At 53.1% G+C, this 13,218-nt stretch overlaps 3 protein-coding genes across 3 annotated transcripts, besides 1 other annotated feature; 2 read left to right on the top strand and 1 right to left on the bottom strand.

Moving 5' to 3' along the window:
* Positions 1–3,322: 3,322 nt before the first annotated feature.
* Positions 3,323–4,430, top strand: CORC01_11043 (Di-trans,poly-cis-decaprenylcistransferase; the record flags this gene model as incomplete). The annotated part of the gene is made up of 3 exons (XM_022622669.1): positions 3,323–3,406; positions 3,471–3,882; positions 3,940–4,430. 3 exons carry the CDS (start codon positions 3,323–3,325, stop codon positions 4,428–4,430), a joined length of 987 nt encoding a protein of 328 aa, XP_022470804.1.
* A 44-nt stretch (positions 4,431–4,474) lies between these two features.
* CORC01_11042 (2OG-Fe(II)oxygenase superfamily protein) lies at positions 4,475–5,559 on the bottom strand (the record flags this gene model as incomplete). Its single annotated transcript, XM_022622668.1, has 3 exons — positions 4,475–5,102; positions 5,153–5,415; positions 5,479–5,559. The coding sequence occupies 3 exons, from the start codon at positions 5,557–5,559 to the stop codon at positions 4,475–4,477; spliced, it is 972 nt and encodes a 323-aa protein (XP_022470803.1).
* A 422-nt stretch (positions 5,560–5,981) lies between these two features.
* Positions 5,982–7,621, top strand: CORC01_11041 (Met-10+ like-protein; the record flags this gene model as incomplete). Its single annotated transcript, XM_022622667.1, has 5 exons — positions 5,982–6,017; positions 6,087–6,342; positions 6,404–6,505; positions 6,558–6,635; positions 6,684–7,621. 5 exons carry the CDS (start codon positions 5,982–5,984, stop codon positions 7,619–7,621), a joined length of 1,410 nt encoding a protein of 469 aa, XP_022470802.1.
* Positions 7,622–8,310: 689 nt separating this feature from the next.
* Positions 8,311–8,376: a sequence feature (Short protein (CORC01_11040, OHE93637.1) was converted to a misc_feature.).
* The last annotated feature ends 4,842 nt before the right edge of the window (positions 8,377–13,218 follow it).

Genomic DNA, 13,218 nt, shown 5'->3' with positions numbered 1-13,218 from the left:
CCAATGACAGGTCTCGATCTTTCAAATTTCTCAATATTCTTAATTTGGTTTTCAACATTCTTCACAGGATTCATCGGAATTCAAGGAGAGAAGCGCTGGAGTAAGCGATGAGGACGGGGATCTCCTCTTCTCAAGCGCATATCCGGGCATCGGGAGAACAGGGGCAAGGACGCAGAACTCATAGCAATAGATTAATAGATCAATACGCACACTCAGTCGAAATTTTGCATGATGGCGGTATCTCTGTGAGAGAAGTTTTAGTCTTTTAGCAACTCTTGCTCAATTGAGTTGGTGAGTCCGAGGGTAGTTCTTGTTAGAGCAAATTTGCAATCTGAGAAAGTTGCGTGTGCCAATATCGGGACCGCGAAACATGCTTGAAGTTGCTGGTCGACTCAGTGAGCCGTCAGGCATAATCCGATGCCGGAAGCTGGCAGGCTATTACATCCGGTTTACTAAAGTCAGTGGCTTTTGTATTTTGCGCATAAGGGGGTGTATTTCTATGTCAATGGCGCTGTTCCTCCAAAGTGTTGGTGGTTGTCGGATTGGAAGCCCAATTCGACCTCGAGTCAGCGCAAGCGCAGGGGCCAACTGAGGGTCTCTATATCAGCTTTCAACTGACGGTCTAATCTCCGGTTAGAACCTCTCTTGTTCCACTTCACGCAGAGATCAATATACAGTTAATTGACCCTTCGTCACCACGGTTCGATCGAACAAATCACCGTGTGATACGTAATCCAACAGTGGTCTTTCCTTGAGATTCCTCTCTTGGATCCCATCGTTTGATCCGTTTCCGGTCTGGCTTATCCTCTGTATCAATCTCGGACCCATGCTGCTCCCGTCGAGCCTTCTTGTCAGGCTTTCCCGCGGATCCTTGTTGCCGCTGAGCGAGTCGTCATATCCTTGTTCTCGTCTCTAGCACCGGAAAGGCTGTCGTCTTCTTCAGAACATTCGTCGTTGACTTCCTTCTTTATACCATCGTTTTCGGTGTGAGCTGGAGATCCCTCTTCCGTTTTCAAAGCGATCTTGCCCTGGATGGCGCTTTGTTGAGAAGCCTGTTTGCTGTTAGATTACGGGAGACTAACTTACATACAAGGAAGTAGTCAGTAAGCTTACCTGTGTATCGGATTATGTCTTGGTCTTATCCGGAGATCGAGTGAGCCGATGACTCGGTGAGATGATTTTCAAGCTTTTTTCAAGGTGCCATAGTAGCAACTCTTGCTCAATTGAGTTGGTGAGTCCGAGGGTAGTTCTTGCTAGAACAAATTTGCAGTCTGAGAAATATCTTCCTTCCTTGGGAGTTTGGTAAGAAATCCAGGTTGTAATGAGAGAAATTTTGGAAGCGAGAGATGGAAGCGAGAGATGGAAGCGAGAGATGGAAGTGAGTTGGATGGAAGTGAGTTGGATGGAAGTGAGTTGGATGGAAGTGGGTTGGAGGGGGGAGGGAGGGTATTTATAGGCGAGTATAGACGACCCTCGGGCTAGATGGGCGATAGGTCAGGAAGTAGCACCTGCCCTGACACTCGGTCTTTCCTGCTTCAGCGCTGCTTCATATTCAGAACCAATGTCAGGAAGTTACGAAAATTGGGGTTTAGGCAAATCCTGTAGGCGGCTCTATAACCTCCTATCAAGTCTTTTTCAGGTAGGAAGGTATTAATGTCACCAGAGCTTTTGGTTCGTCTACAATTCCCACGTCCCGTCTTCGGCGAAGCTCCTTCATGAATCATAAGGTAAGCTTTAGGGTAGTCATCGGAAGTCGAGCAGATGAAAAGAGTACCGATTGATTTTGCTTAATCCGATGTGTGCTTCTATGACTGATTTCTACTCTCTAATTGCCTATCGACCTGCTTCTTCTGTCCTTGTCTGTCCTTGCTCGTTCCTGCCCGGCCTTGGCCTACATTGTGAGCGTCGGTCCTGCCGGCCCTGTTACGTGTGAAGCCACTCCGTTCCGGTTCCGATCGGCTCTGTGTCGAAACTTCGGTTCCTTCTGAAAGCGGAGGGCGCCTTCGTTGCGGAAAGGTGATTCTGCGAGTCCCTGTCACAAGAATATCTTGCGCACGAGCTTTAAATAAACTTGCCGCGTGTGTGGCACACCCACCTCTCAGGCGGAGCGTTCTTACCGACTTCTTCCAGCCACTAACAATGTAATCCAGCATCTTGCTTTCATCTGATTGTCGTCTCGTCTCTGGTCGCCTTTGCTCTTTGGTCTGGTCTTCTTCCTTGAACAGTTTCATTGCCCCGGTATACAGGCTAGCGTAGGAAAAATCTTCTACCTTGAAGTCACCAATCATCCAATCTCATTTGCGTATGGATGGATGATTGTTTGAGTGTGGTCATCCTCAATCCTAGCCATCCACTCTAGGAACTGGCTTGCTGGCTTCAGCGGCCGTCTGAGAGTTCGAGACTACAATCGCGACGCCTTTCGAAACAAAATTCATCTGAAATCATTTGAACCTTGAAATCCTGGGATTTGAGCCACATATATCTACTAGGTATGCATTTGCTTTTGGTTGATAATCCCGTTTTTGCATGGCGTGCTTTAGAGAAGTTACGAGTGCCATTATCGGGACCCCGAAACATGATTGAAGTTGCTGGTCGACTCAGTGAGCCGTCAGTTATAAATCGATGCCGGAAGCTGGCAGACTGTGGCATCCGCTTTGCTGGAGTCAGCGGCTTTTGCATTATGCGCGTAAGGGGGTGTATTTCCATGTCAATGGCGCTGAGCCCGGCGTCCCGGAAGTGTGCTCAGCTTTTATGGCTCTATCGGAGCTTGTGCCGGCCGCTGTCAACGGGTGGCTGGAGGTCCAGGACCTAGCCCAATTAGGACAGGATACGTACCGTTTATTGTCCCGCCGGGCCTGTTCCTTGCCTGCCCTCTGCGCCACCGAAGGGAAAGATTGGGGAAAGAACACCTCAGCTGAGCCCTCAGCCACGGGTAGCTTTGCTGGACGTAGCGGCGCAGCATCCACTAGGAATCCACCAGCCCATCCAATGTCGTACCTATTACCGTGTTGTTCTTACGGGAATCCACGGCAGACGCCGAATCGAACTGACTCTGGGCGACAAGACCAACTCTGACAAGTTTTCTTCGCCCAAGCCGTCGTCATCCTGCCAAGAACGAATGGCAAACTGCGTGAATACGCCGCGTACGACGTAAAGTTCACATATCCCAAGCAGCGCATAGCTGGTCTCGCGGCAGCTTTCAATTATACTTTTTTTTCTCCCTACGCTCAACAGATTTCCCAGCATCCCACTTTGCACCTTCACGCCCGCAACCGCGCTTCTCGATAGATCGCGCGGAGAGACACCACCAATCTCCTTCAATATGCCCAGTACGAGGCTTCGCAAGGTCTACAGGACCGACGATGTCGTGGACCTGAAGGACGAAGAAAAGAAGCAACTGCTCGAGGTATCTTGAGCTCCTCGCGGGTCCCCCAGAGCTCGACCATCAGCTGACAGTTCTGCCCCTCCAGAGCTACCTCCCAGACGGCCCCCCGGAAGACGCGCGGCGAGAATGGCGCGACGACGATATTCCTCGCAAGGGCAGGTTTGGACTGAGACGCGCCCTTCGCTCGAAACTACACCTTGCGATTTACACAATCCTGCACGCCATTTTCTCTCTATACATTCGGATACGACAGGCGTGGCACCTGGTGTGCTACCATGTATCCTCCGTTATGTTCTACCACCACCGAACCCCGGAGTACATCGAGCGGGATGTCGTTGGTCTGAAGAAGAAGCCGAAGCATCTCAGTGTCATTTTGAAACGCGAGCCGGGTGGAAGGCACGGAGCTGAGTTGGAGAGATTGGTTGCTGAAGCGGCCGAGATTGCCGTGTGGTGCGTTTGCGCCAAGATTCCCATCCTGACGGTATACGAGCGGACAGGTAAGCTCCTGATTCTACGTGCATATCCGACACCTCCATTGACCTCCCTTCTCCTAGGTCTTCTTAAGCATTATCTCCCTCACCTCCAGCAATCCATCATCCAGAAGTCGCGGTCTTATTTTGGTAGGCACCAGCCAGCTTTGACCGTGGCCATGCCTCACGCCGACGATGTCCTCGAGTCCCCAGCCCACGGCGATTTCGTGCGCAACGACCCGCGACACCTCAAGGTCCTCTTCATCTCCGCCGAGGACGGGCGGGAATCCATGGTAGATCTCACTCGCACCTTGACCGAAATGTCCCAAAAGGGCAAGCTTCACCCCGGTGACATCAGCACAGATCTGATCGACGCGGAGCTGTCCGAGGGAATCATGCCGGAACCCGATCTGCTCATTTCGTTCGGTCCGTACGTTGACCTTGATGGCTACCCACCCTGGCCCATTCGCCTGACTGAGATCTTCTGCTTGCCGGACAACCAGGGTGTCGGATATCAAGTGTTTTTGAGAGCGCTGAACAACTTTGCCAGCGCGCAGTTCCGCAAAGGCAAATAGAGAGGTGTTCAGGTTGCGTATACCCCATAAGAGTTTCATGACGTTCACTTGAGCTGGTCTTTGGCGGATGATAACCGCATTTCCCGCATCGTTTTGTCCCACCGATAGACAGGTCCGGTTCCAACATTATAGTTGTAGTAATTTTCAGTTCCCTCCTTCACCATGGCCCTCCTGAACGTGATGTTGATTCTCCCACCGTCCTCCGCATTCTTGCCCGTTCGCTTGGGTATTGAATGAAGCCAATTCGATTGAGTGCGCCCACGCATGAGAATCATGTCGCCGCTGGCTAGGGGCAATTTGATCTGTTTGGGCTGCGGTCTGTCTGGATGCTCAAGATCTGGGGGTATCGGCTTGTGCTTCATGAGGAAATCCCTCCTCGCGCCGAGGGAGAAGGACGCAATCGCTGGATCCGGCCCAAGAAACCTCTCATCGTCGCTGTGGAAGGAAATGCTGTCTGTGCCTGAAGCATAGTAATTAACGAGGCAGAAATTGAACTTGCAATCCGTTGCGGTCTCGGCTGAGCGACGGAGGTCATCAAGACATTTGGGAATTGGTCGCGGCGGGTATCGCTGGTACAGTTTATCGACAACTTTGAAGCCGGACTTCTTGTCTATGACTGAGCCATCGTCGTCAAACCGGGCTGTATCGTCCAAGCCAAATACCGTGGTGAACCTGTTCATGTCAGTCGGTGTGATACAACCAAGCACGAAACGCTTGCTTACCTTGGTGTGCGAATATGAGTTTGGAAGCCGCCCCTCTGAATGTCGTACTCGACTCGGTAGAACGGCAATTCAGAGCGCAGAAACTCAAAGAGGTCTTTGGCCAGATATGAGGGAATGTATGGCTCAAAATACACCAGATCCAGATCCGGCTGATCATTGATGTCCCTGCCTGGGCGAGCGGGAAGTGACGAGAGCTCCTTCACGATGCTACTGGGAAGCTCCGAGATGGGAACGGGATAATTGACATGAGTGGAGTGGCCAATCTGATGGAAGTAAGCTTTTGTCAGTGACCTCGCAACGTTTCAAAAGTGCAATGGGGCTCATACGGTCTCAGCCGATTCATCTCCGTTGCGCGACTTCTTCGCAGACGGGGTGAAGAATGAGTCCAGCGTCCGCTTCTTCGACATGGTGTATGAAAGACTTCGAGACGGTGATGAGGTGTTGTGTAAGTGGAAGGGCAAGCTTGGAGAAACCGGGGACCGTTGAGCAGCAGCCACAAGAAACGGTAAGCTCTAACCAATAAAAAGTAGTCAGGCTTTTGATTTGACCGGAACAAGAACTCTGCAAAGGAAAGTCAAGAAGACATGAAAACCTCAATCACCATGAACGGTTGACATCGATTGGCCTCTCACATTCCTCGCGGAAACGCATATTGACCAATCATCAATGACGCTTATATCACGGAGCTCCAGTGACATCACGCTGCCCGTGGCGCCGCCCAGAAAGTCTCCACTCTCCCACAAGCACTCAGCCTTGCCCATGCGCCACATCCTGGGGACCCCTGCCCCTCAGCCCTAGACGGAAGTTTTTCTCTCAGCCTTGCCCCTCTATGACTGTGCCTGACCATCGACTCATCAACATGGCGGTAAGTCGGAGACCCCTGCACGGCCGGCCCATCTTGATATCTGAAAATCGTGCTAATTACATCGTGAAGAATTCAAATTCTGACATGATTAGCCTTCAGGCGCCTCTTGCCCGCGCGGCCACAATTCTTAACCGTTCCCTCTTCTCCAAGAAGTTGGAACTCGCTGCTGCGACGGTCAAGGACCCCCGCAACATCTCCAAGTACCGCAAGCAACTGGAGAAGGGCAATGAGCTCCTCAAACTCGATCGCCTGGATTCTTGCAGGACTGATCCCAAGTCATCTGGTTTGAAATGTCTTCTGCTGCGACCGGGCGTGAAAGCTGATAGTATGCGCCCCCCTCTGACGCGTGCTGTATGTCATGACTCTGTGATTAACACGAGACTCAGCACCGACGACATGGGGTCCCGTGTTCCAGGAGGGTATCAAGTCTGGAGAGCTGGATGTGGTGCCTTATGAGCTGGAGCTCGACTATGACTACTGGAGCTACCGTGAGTGTGGTTCGTCTCAGAATGCAAGTGGACGTGCTAACCCCTGCCGAAGTCGATGTGATGACATCCATCTTGCCCGAGGAACTTCACGTAGAGATCCCGGTTGGTTTCAACACGGCTGGACATATTGGTATGTCATTCAAAGCCATGCGGTGAAACCTGTGATTGACCGTCGCAGCGCACCTCAACCTCAAGGAACAGTACCTTCCGTACAAGAAGATCATTGCAGAGGTCATCCTCGACAAGAATCCCAAAATCACCACTGTTATCAACAAGGTTGACAATGTCGGTACCGAGTCGGAGTTTAGAACGTTTTCGTACGAGGTTCTCTGCGGACCCGAGGACCTGAACGTCGAGGTCAAGGAGAACGACTGCATCTTCCAGTTTGACTATTCCAAGGTGTACTGGAACAGCAAGCTCGAGCCTGAACACACTAGGCTTATCAGCATGTTCAAGCCAGGAGAAGTTGTGGCCGATGTCATGGCGGGTATTGGACCGTTTGTCGTGCCTGCAGGAAGGAAGGGCGTCTTCGTTTTTGCCAACGACATGAACCCCGAAAGTTACAAGTACCTTGACGCCGCGATCCAGAAGAACAAGGTCCAGCAGTACGTCCGCCCGTACAACATGGACGGCCGCAAGTTCATCCAGGAGGCTGTTCACCAAGTCTACGACGCTTCGACAAAGGGAGAAGGCGCTGTCATCAAACCCAAGCAGTCTAGGAGCAAACCCCAAAACCCGCCCCCTCAGCCGAAGCACATCCCGATCCCACCCACAATCTCGCACTTCGTCATGAACCTACCGGCTTCGGCGTACACGTTTGTCAAACACTACAAGGGCATCTACCGCGGGCACGAGAAGCTCTTCGAACCTCACACGTCTGCTAAACTCCCCATGGTGCACGTTCACTGCTTCGCCCTCAAGAGCGACGACGAGGTACCTCTGAACGACATCCTGGAACGCATCTACGCCGAGATCGGCTTCAAATTCAAGCTCGGAGATGCGGATAAGCAGGGAGAAATGACCATCTACAATGTGCGGGACGTGGCTCCGAAGAAGCGCATGTTCTGTGCGAGCTTCCGAATCCCCCCCGAGGTCGCCTTTGCGGCAGAAAGCTGAGATTCGCCCGCTCGGTTTTCAGCATCGCCGCCCCCGCAGGTATCGTTTGATGGCACTGTTGCTGAGTGGGCGTACGGATGCCCGTTCGGTGACACAACGTCTCAGTGACACCTTTACCCCGCGACTTTTCTTCTCCTCACGCCATACAGGACTATCATCATCCGTGTTCGCGATCGATATCCCAACTGCGCCATCCAGACGTCTCCCAACCCCGCATCGCTTCGCTCACCTTGCAGCTGGTGTAAGGCTGACAAAGCTCCCAGTGAAGACTTTCAGCGCCTTCCGTATATCTGTTGTAGATGAAGGACTTGCCTGATCGGCCGTCTTGCAGGAGAGGGGCTGGCCAGCCGAGATAACGTACTGCGACCTGACGGTGTCGTGACGGGAAATCTGGCCACCATTCATCACAACACGGAGAGCAGAGAGGCTGCACAGTGAAGAGAAAAGAAACAACAACATGCGAAGGAGGAGGAGGCAGGTCCACCTCGTCTCGACTCGTCTCGGCGACTACAGCTTCGATACCAACCAATACCCACCTCCAATCGCACATTCTATATCTGCCCTCCGATATACATGCAATCATGACTACTTGCATCCATCCCAGTTGTGCATATGCGGGCCCATCCCCTTCATCTCTACCCTGGTGGTGTCGTTGTTGTCGAACGCAACCACCAAACGCCCGGCATGTGATGCCGCCTGCCCAGCCCGCCCAGTCCAAGGGTCCGGCGTGGTCGAGGCAACCCCTACCTACCTAGACCGAGCCTCCATTTCGCGACGCCGTGCAACCCATCTCGCGACGCCCCAGTCCAGCCCAGCCGAACGTCGACGCGCCTCCCGTTCCCCCGCCCCTTAACGCCCCCCCTTCTCTCTTCAAGTCCTGGCTGCGTTGCTTGGTACAGCTACACTCACACGAAACGCGTCTCCATCCCCCCCCCGTACTTTCCTTCCAGGCGCCGCGGCGGCTGCACCATGACATGTAGATGATGACGAGGTTTTTTTTTGCTCCCGGTGAGGCGGGGGGCCGCCCAGAGGAGAGCAAGGCCTAGAACGCGAGGGATTCGATTTCCGTGTTTGTCCCGTCCCACCTTTCAACAACCTCCTGCGACCTGTCAAAGCTGTATGCGTGTGTGTATGTGTGTGTATATGCATGTCTTGTGTGTCTCTGTGTTGTCGAATCTACAACGATCTAGGGGTCATGTCTCAACGGCCGGCCGGTTCGTGTGTATGTTCTGCGTACCGCGAGAAACTCGTAGAGCCCTTCACATCAACTCATCGAATCCATCCCCATCCGACACCATGAATAACGTTCTCAGTACACACCCACGCCCCAACATTGGGCATCCACATCACGCATCCATCCAGTATGTCCCGTCGCAGCGGCAGCGGATCCGCGCCCTGCCGCGGCGCGGCGCCGTCTAGGGACCCTCCCGCCCCCCTTGCCCCCGGTCCACGGAGAAGGGGGAAAGGGGGGGACCATTCCTGGCTCGGGCGATGGATATTCCTCAGAAGAAGCCAAAATGATTTTTGCCATTCCCCCGAACCACGATTCCCGTTGAGATGTATGATTTCACGTCATCTATACGTATACCCAGTCTTTCTTACCGGAGGGAATCCACTCCCTATCGTGCTCACCATTGAACGGTGCCCTATCGAGTACGGCCCCAGTACTCTCATCCAACCGTAGAATTTCTCGTTGCAATGTCTATATCGGTTTGCATACGTACTGTGGAGCCCATCGTATGCGTGGCATGGGGGTTGATTGGGAGATAGGGAAAGAGAGTATGTGTAAGTGTCTGTAGAAGACTAGGAAATTGGGCGTAGGCACGAGGCATGGCGTGCATGCTGTATAATGTACGCTGTACGTTGTACGCCCGTAGAATGCATGCCGCGACGTTGTAGTGTTCCCCGGGGGGGTCAGCAACGCCAGCGAAGCACATATGCGTGTAAATGTATGTCTGTATGCGTGAACAATCGCCCCCTTCAGCAGATACTTTGTACTACTTCCCCCACCCTTTTCCAAAGATCCAATTCCATACACCCTCATCAAAAGCAACGCCATGCAACGACGATACGACGCATGTACCGCCCGGGGAACTTGGACAAGTGACATTGCCAAGCGATATGAACAGTCCAATGAACCAATTGTACAGACATTGTTACACAGAATGAAGAGCTGTGCCCAGAGAAGGGAACCCATTCGACCGCTTGCCGGCATCTCTCAGAAGAGACACTCTCCACCCCACTACATGCCGCCATGCGAGGCGAGGCGAGTCTCGGGACTTGAGAGTTGGCAAGATGATGTGCGTAAACGGCTGAATGACATATTTCAGACTCGAGAAACAACGTCAACTTTACATTTCATCACGCCTTTTTGTGGTTGGGCTCGATTCAATTGATGAACCAACAGTCTCTCGAGTAACCCGGATGGGGTGTGTGTGTGTGTGTGTGTGTGTGTTGGTATCCGTAACTACCAGGTGAACTGTGCCGTGAAGCCTCTCGAATCCTAGCATTGATCGATAGAGTCAACAAGTCAAAACTGTGGGTATCGTTTAGAAATACATGGTAAAAAAAAAAATCCCCGAAAACAATTGCCCTGTTAGATTGGCACGATTGGTTGGTTTCGCTGATCTTATTGTCTATTGCAGCAAGTACTTTATTGTAGATCAATTTTTAGTGTACGTCCAACACACACACACACACACACACCCTGGACGCCGTACCAACGAATTGGGAAACCCGAACTCGAAGCAGAACCCGGATAGTCATCTTGAGATCACTAAGAATCTGCTGATTACCTCGCAGCTATTTCTGCTTTCCCACGGGGAAAAGAAAATAAACTCCACCTTTCTCTCCATGTTTTTCTCTCTCTCTCGCGCGATCTCTGGGGGCGTCGGCGGCGGCTCAATCACGTACAGCCAAGAAAAAACCCCTAGTGTCTTCTCCCCCGTCTCCGTCATCCAAGTGGAGAGTACCAAGGTCCCAGTCCCCCCCTTAGTGGAGGGAAAGAAGCGGGACGCAAGGCCACAACTGAAGCTGGTCACATCACCAAAAACAAGCCCGGCGTATAAGCGCAAGGTACAAGAAAGACGCGACAAAACCAAGTAGCGGACGACACCAACGCCTCATCGCCCTGATCGACGATCTCTCCTAGATTTGGACTGAAATATGATCAACGCGGGCCTAGCATCCTCTCTTTTTCTCTATCTCTCCGTTTCTCTGCTTGTGTGTGGGTGTCTCGCATTCTTTAGCCTCGTACACCATTAAACGGGCGTACTCGTGGTGAAATAGCTTTAGCGTCTAGAACAGATCCTCAGAAGACAAAAAAAAAACCACGTTCGCGGCGAATCTCCGTTGTGAAACCCGTATCGGTCCTCTTCTCTCGCCGGAACAACAACGAAAGAAAAGAGAGCGAGAAAAAAAAGAGCACAAGGCCGGGCGCTGACTGGTCGGCAGCGACGAAAATAAAACGGGAGGGCCCGCCCCCCATCCGCCCTAGTTGCGTGCGTCCCCTTTTTCCTTCAAAATTCGGCCGCCGTACCACCGTGAGAAACTCCGGTCTCGTGGTGAAGAGCTCCGCAAACGGTGAGGGGCCATACAAACCCGGAGGCGGAGGCGTTCTTTTCACGAGCTTTTGAATAGATAGGTATCCGTATCTCTAGTGAGATGTGAAAGCCGGACGAAGCCCGTCGCAGGCAACACGCCCTTTTCATGAATCGGCCGGGACTATTCTGTACTGTACGGGATATCTAGATACCTCTGAGGACCACCACGCAACCCAGCCATGGCCAGCCCCATCCACGTTCCCGAAAACCTGACCACCACATCACGGACAAGCGCATCTATCGACACGCGTGGGAGATGTGAGCCGTCAAATTTCAACAACGCCGCCAGAGCCGCCTTCGGTTTGCGGAAAGCACAGATAAGCGTCGTTCATCCCAGCGGGTGGAAGGGGGAAGAAAAAAACAGATAGAAACCCGCCACAGAACCGCCGAAGGAGGAGCGAGCCGCTCAGGCGCACGCCTCGTTCGCCTCGTTCGCCTCATCCGTCCCGCCCATCCACATTCACATCACCATCACCATCTGGCAAATGATTTATCCCAACGAGCCTCCTCCCAATGGAGCTGGGATAAGTCTGTGTGCACGCGCGTATATGTGTGTGTATGTGTGTAGGTGTGGAAACACCATACAAACCCTTCCAAAGACGACCGACCGGGCCCCAACTGCCCAGAGCCCTCGCGTCAGACGTCCCGTCACTTGCCGGCTCGCTATTCCTGGCGGAAATGGCATGTTGGCTTTGCTCTGCTTTGCCATGCTCTGCCCACCTCTGAATCCTCGTCCATCTTCGCCCGATCATGAACCGGAAAAAAAAAAAAAACAGTGCCACATCGTCCAAGCTCTATCAAACCTATCCGTACCCCCCTTCCTCCTCCTGTCCACGCCGCAGTTGCCTGCTTTCCACCTTATCGGAAGTCCTCCGTCGAGGCGTCGACGCCAAATCTGGTTGCACCTGTAGCTCTTGACCCCTCTCGCATAACCCAAAACATCCCAACCTGATCACGTCTGCTCGGTCTGCTCTCCGTGCCCCGAGAGTAGGAGGAGGCGGGGGGGGGGCGGGGAGGGACGAAGTCGACATGACGTTTCCCTTTTCCCCTCCCTCCAAACCGAACACACGCAGAGAGACAGAGAGACAGCTTCAAAGGGGAAAAGAAACGCCGAGGGAAAACAAGTCTCTTTGGTTTACAAAACCCAACAAGGTCGTCTTCAACCCGGTCCTGCCCCCCTGCCTTGTCCCCGCGAGGACGTCCCTCCGCATGGCACGATAATCACACACCTTACCTACCGACCCCGGTACCCTCTTTCCCCGGTTTCCCCGGTTGTGTACCCGTAAGCACGCACTTACCCATCATCTGTTGCAAAGCGTGAAATGGCCCATGCCCTGGCACCGGCCGCCGTCCCACGCAGACCAGAATAGAGACAGTGACAGAAAGGGAATCGGATACTCTGCACGCCCTGTGACTCTCTTGTCTTCCTCATCTGTAATAAGAAAGCGAGTTGGGGGGGGGAAAAACTGCCCATAGCTTCCCGACCTCCCGGCCATCCGGCCGCGCGCCGCGTTTGTACCTGGCTAGCCCTAGCAAGACTTGTCGTTCAGAAGGGGCTTTTTTCTCCCCCCCGACCGCGTCCCTCTACTAGGAACTCTGTCCATTTTCACCACATATTGTAACCCCAATGAGTCTTGAACCCCTATCAAGAAGCTATTGGCGATGACAATCCCATTCCTTTCCCCTCCTCGCGTGCCCCCGGCCAGCGCGGAAGTCTGGATCCTTTGCCGGTGGCGCGGGAGGGGGGGCGGAGGGACACGGCAGTTTGGCAGGGTTCCCTGATGCTGTCATGCTGCCAGGCGCCTCCAGAGCGTCGCAGTCCAAAAGTTTGGACCTCAAAATCCACAAACGGGTAGGGTTCAAGCGTACGTTAGGAGTTAAGGGCGCATCCCGTCGGCTTTTGCATTGAAGGGCATGGCTCCCAGACCTAGACCAAGACCTAGACCGAGCCGTGAGTTCATCTGTTCCGGCGGAGCCTCATTCGTTGGCAGCTTT

The sequence above is a fragment of the Colletotrichum orchidophilum genome, assembly GCF_001831195.1.
Source record: "Colletotrichum orchidophilum strain IMI 309357 chromosome Unknown Scaffold_115.1, whole genome shotgun sequence".
Taxonomy (NCBI): Eukaryota; Fungi; Ascomycota; class Sordariomycetes; order Glomerellales; family Glomerellaceae; genus Colletotrichum; species Colletotrichum orchidophilum.
The sequence above is the reverse complement of the archived record's forward strand: the minus strand, read 5'-3'. Positions and strand labels throughout refer to the sequence as shown.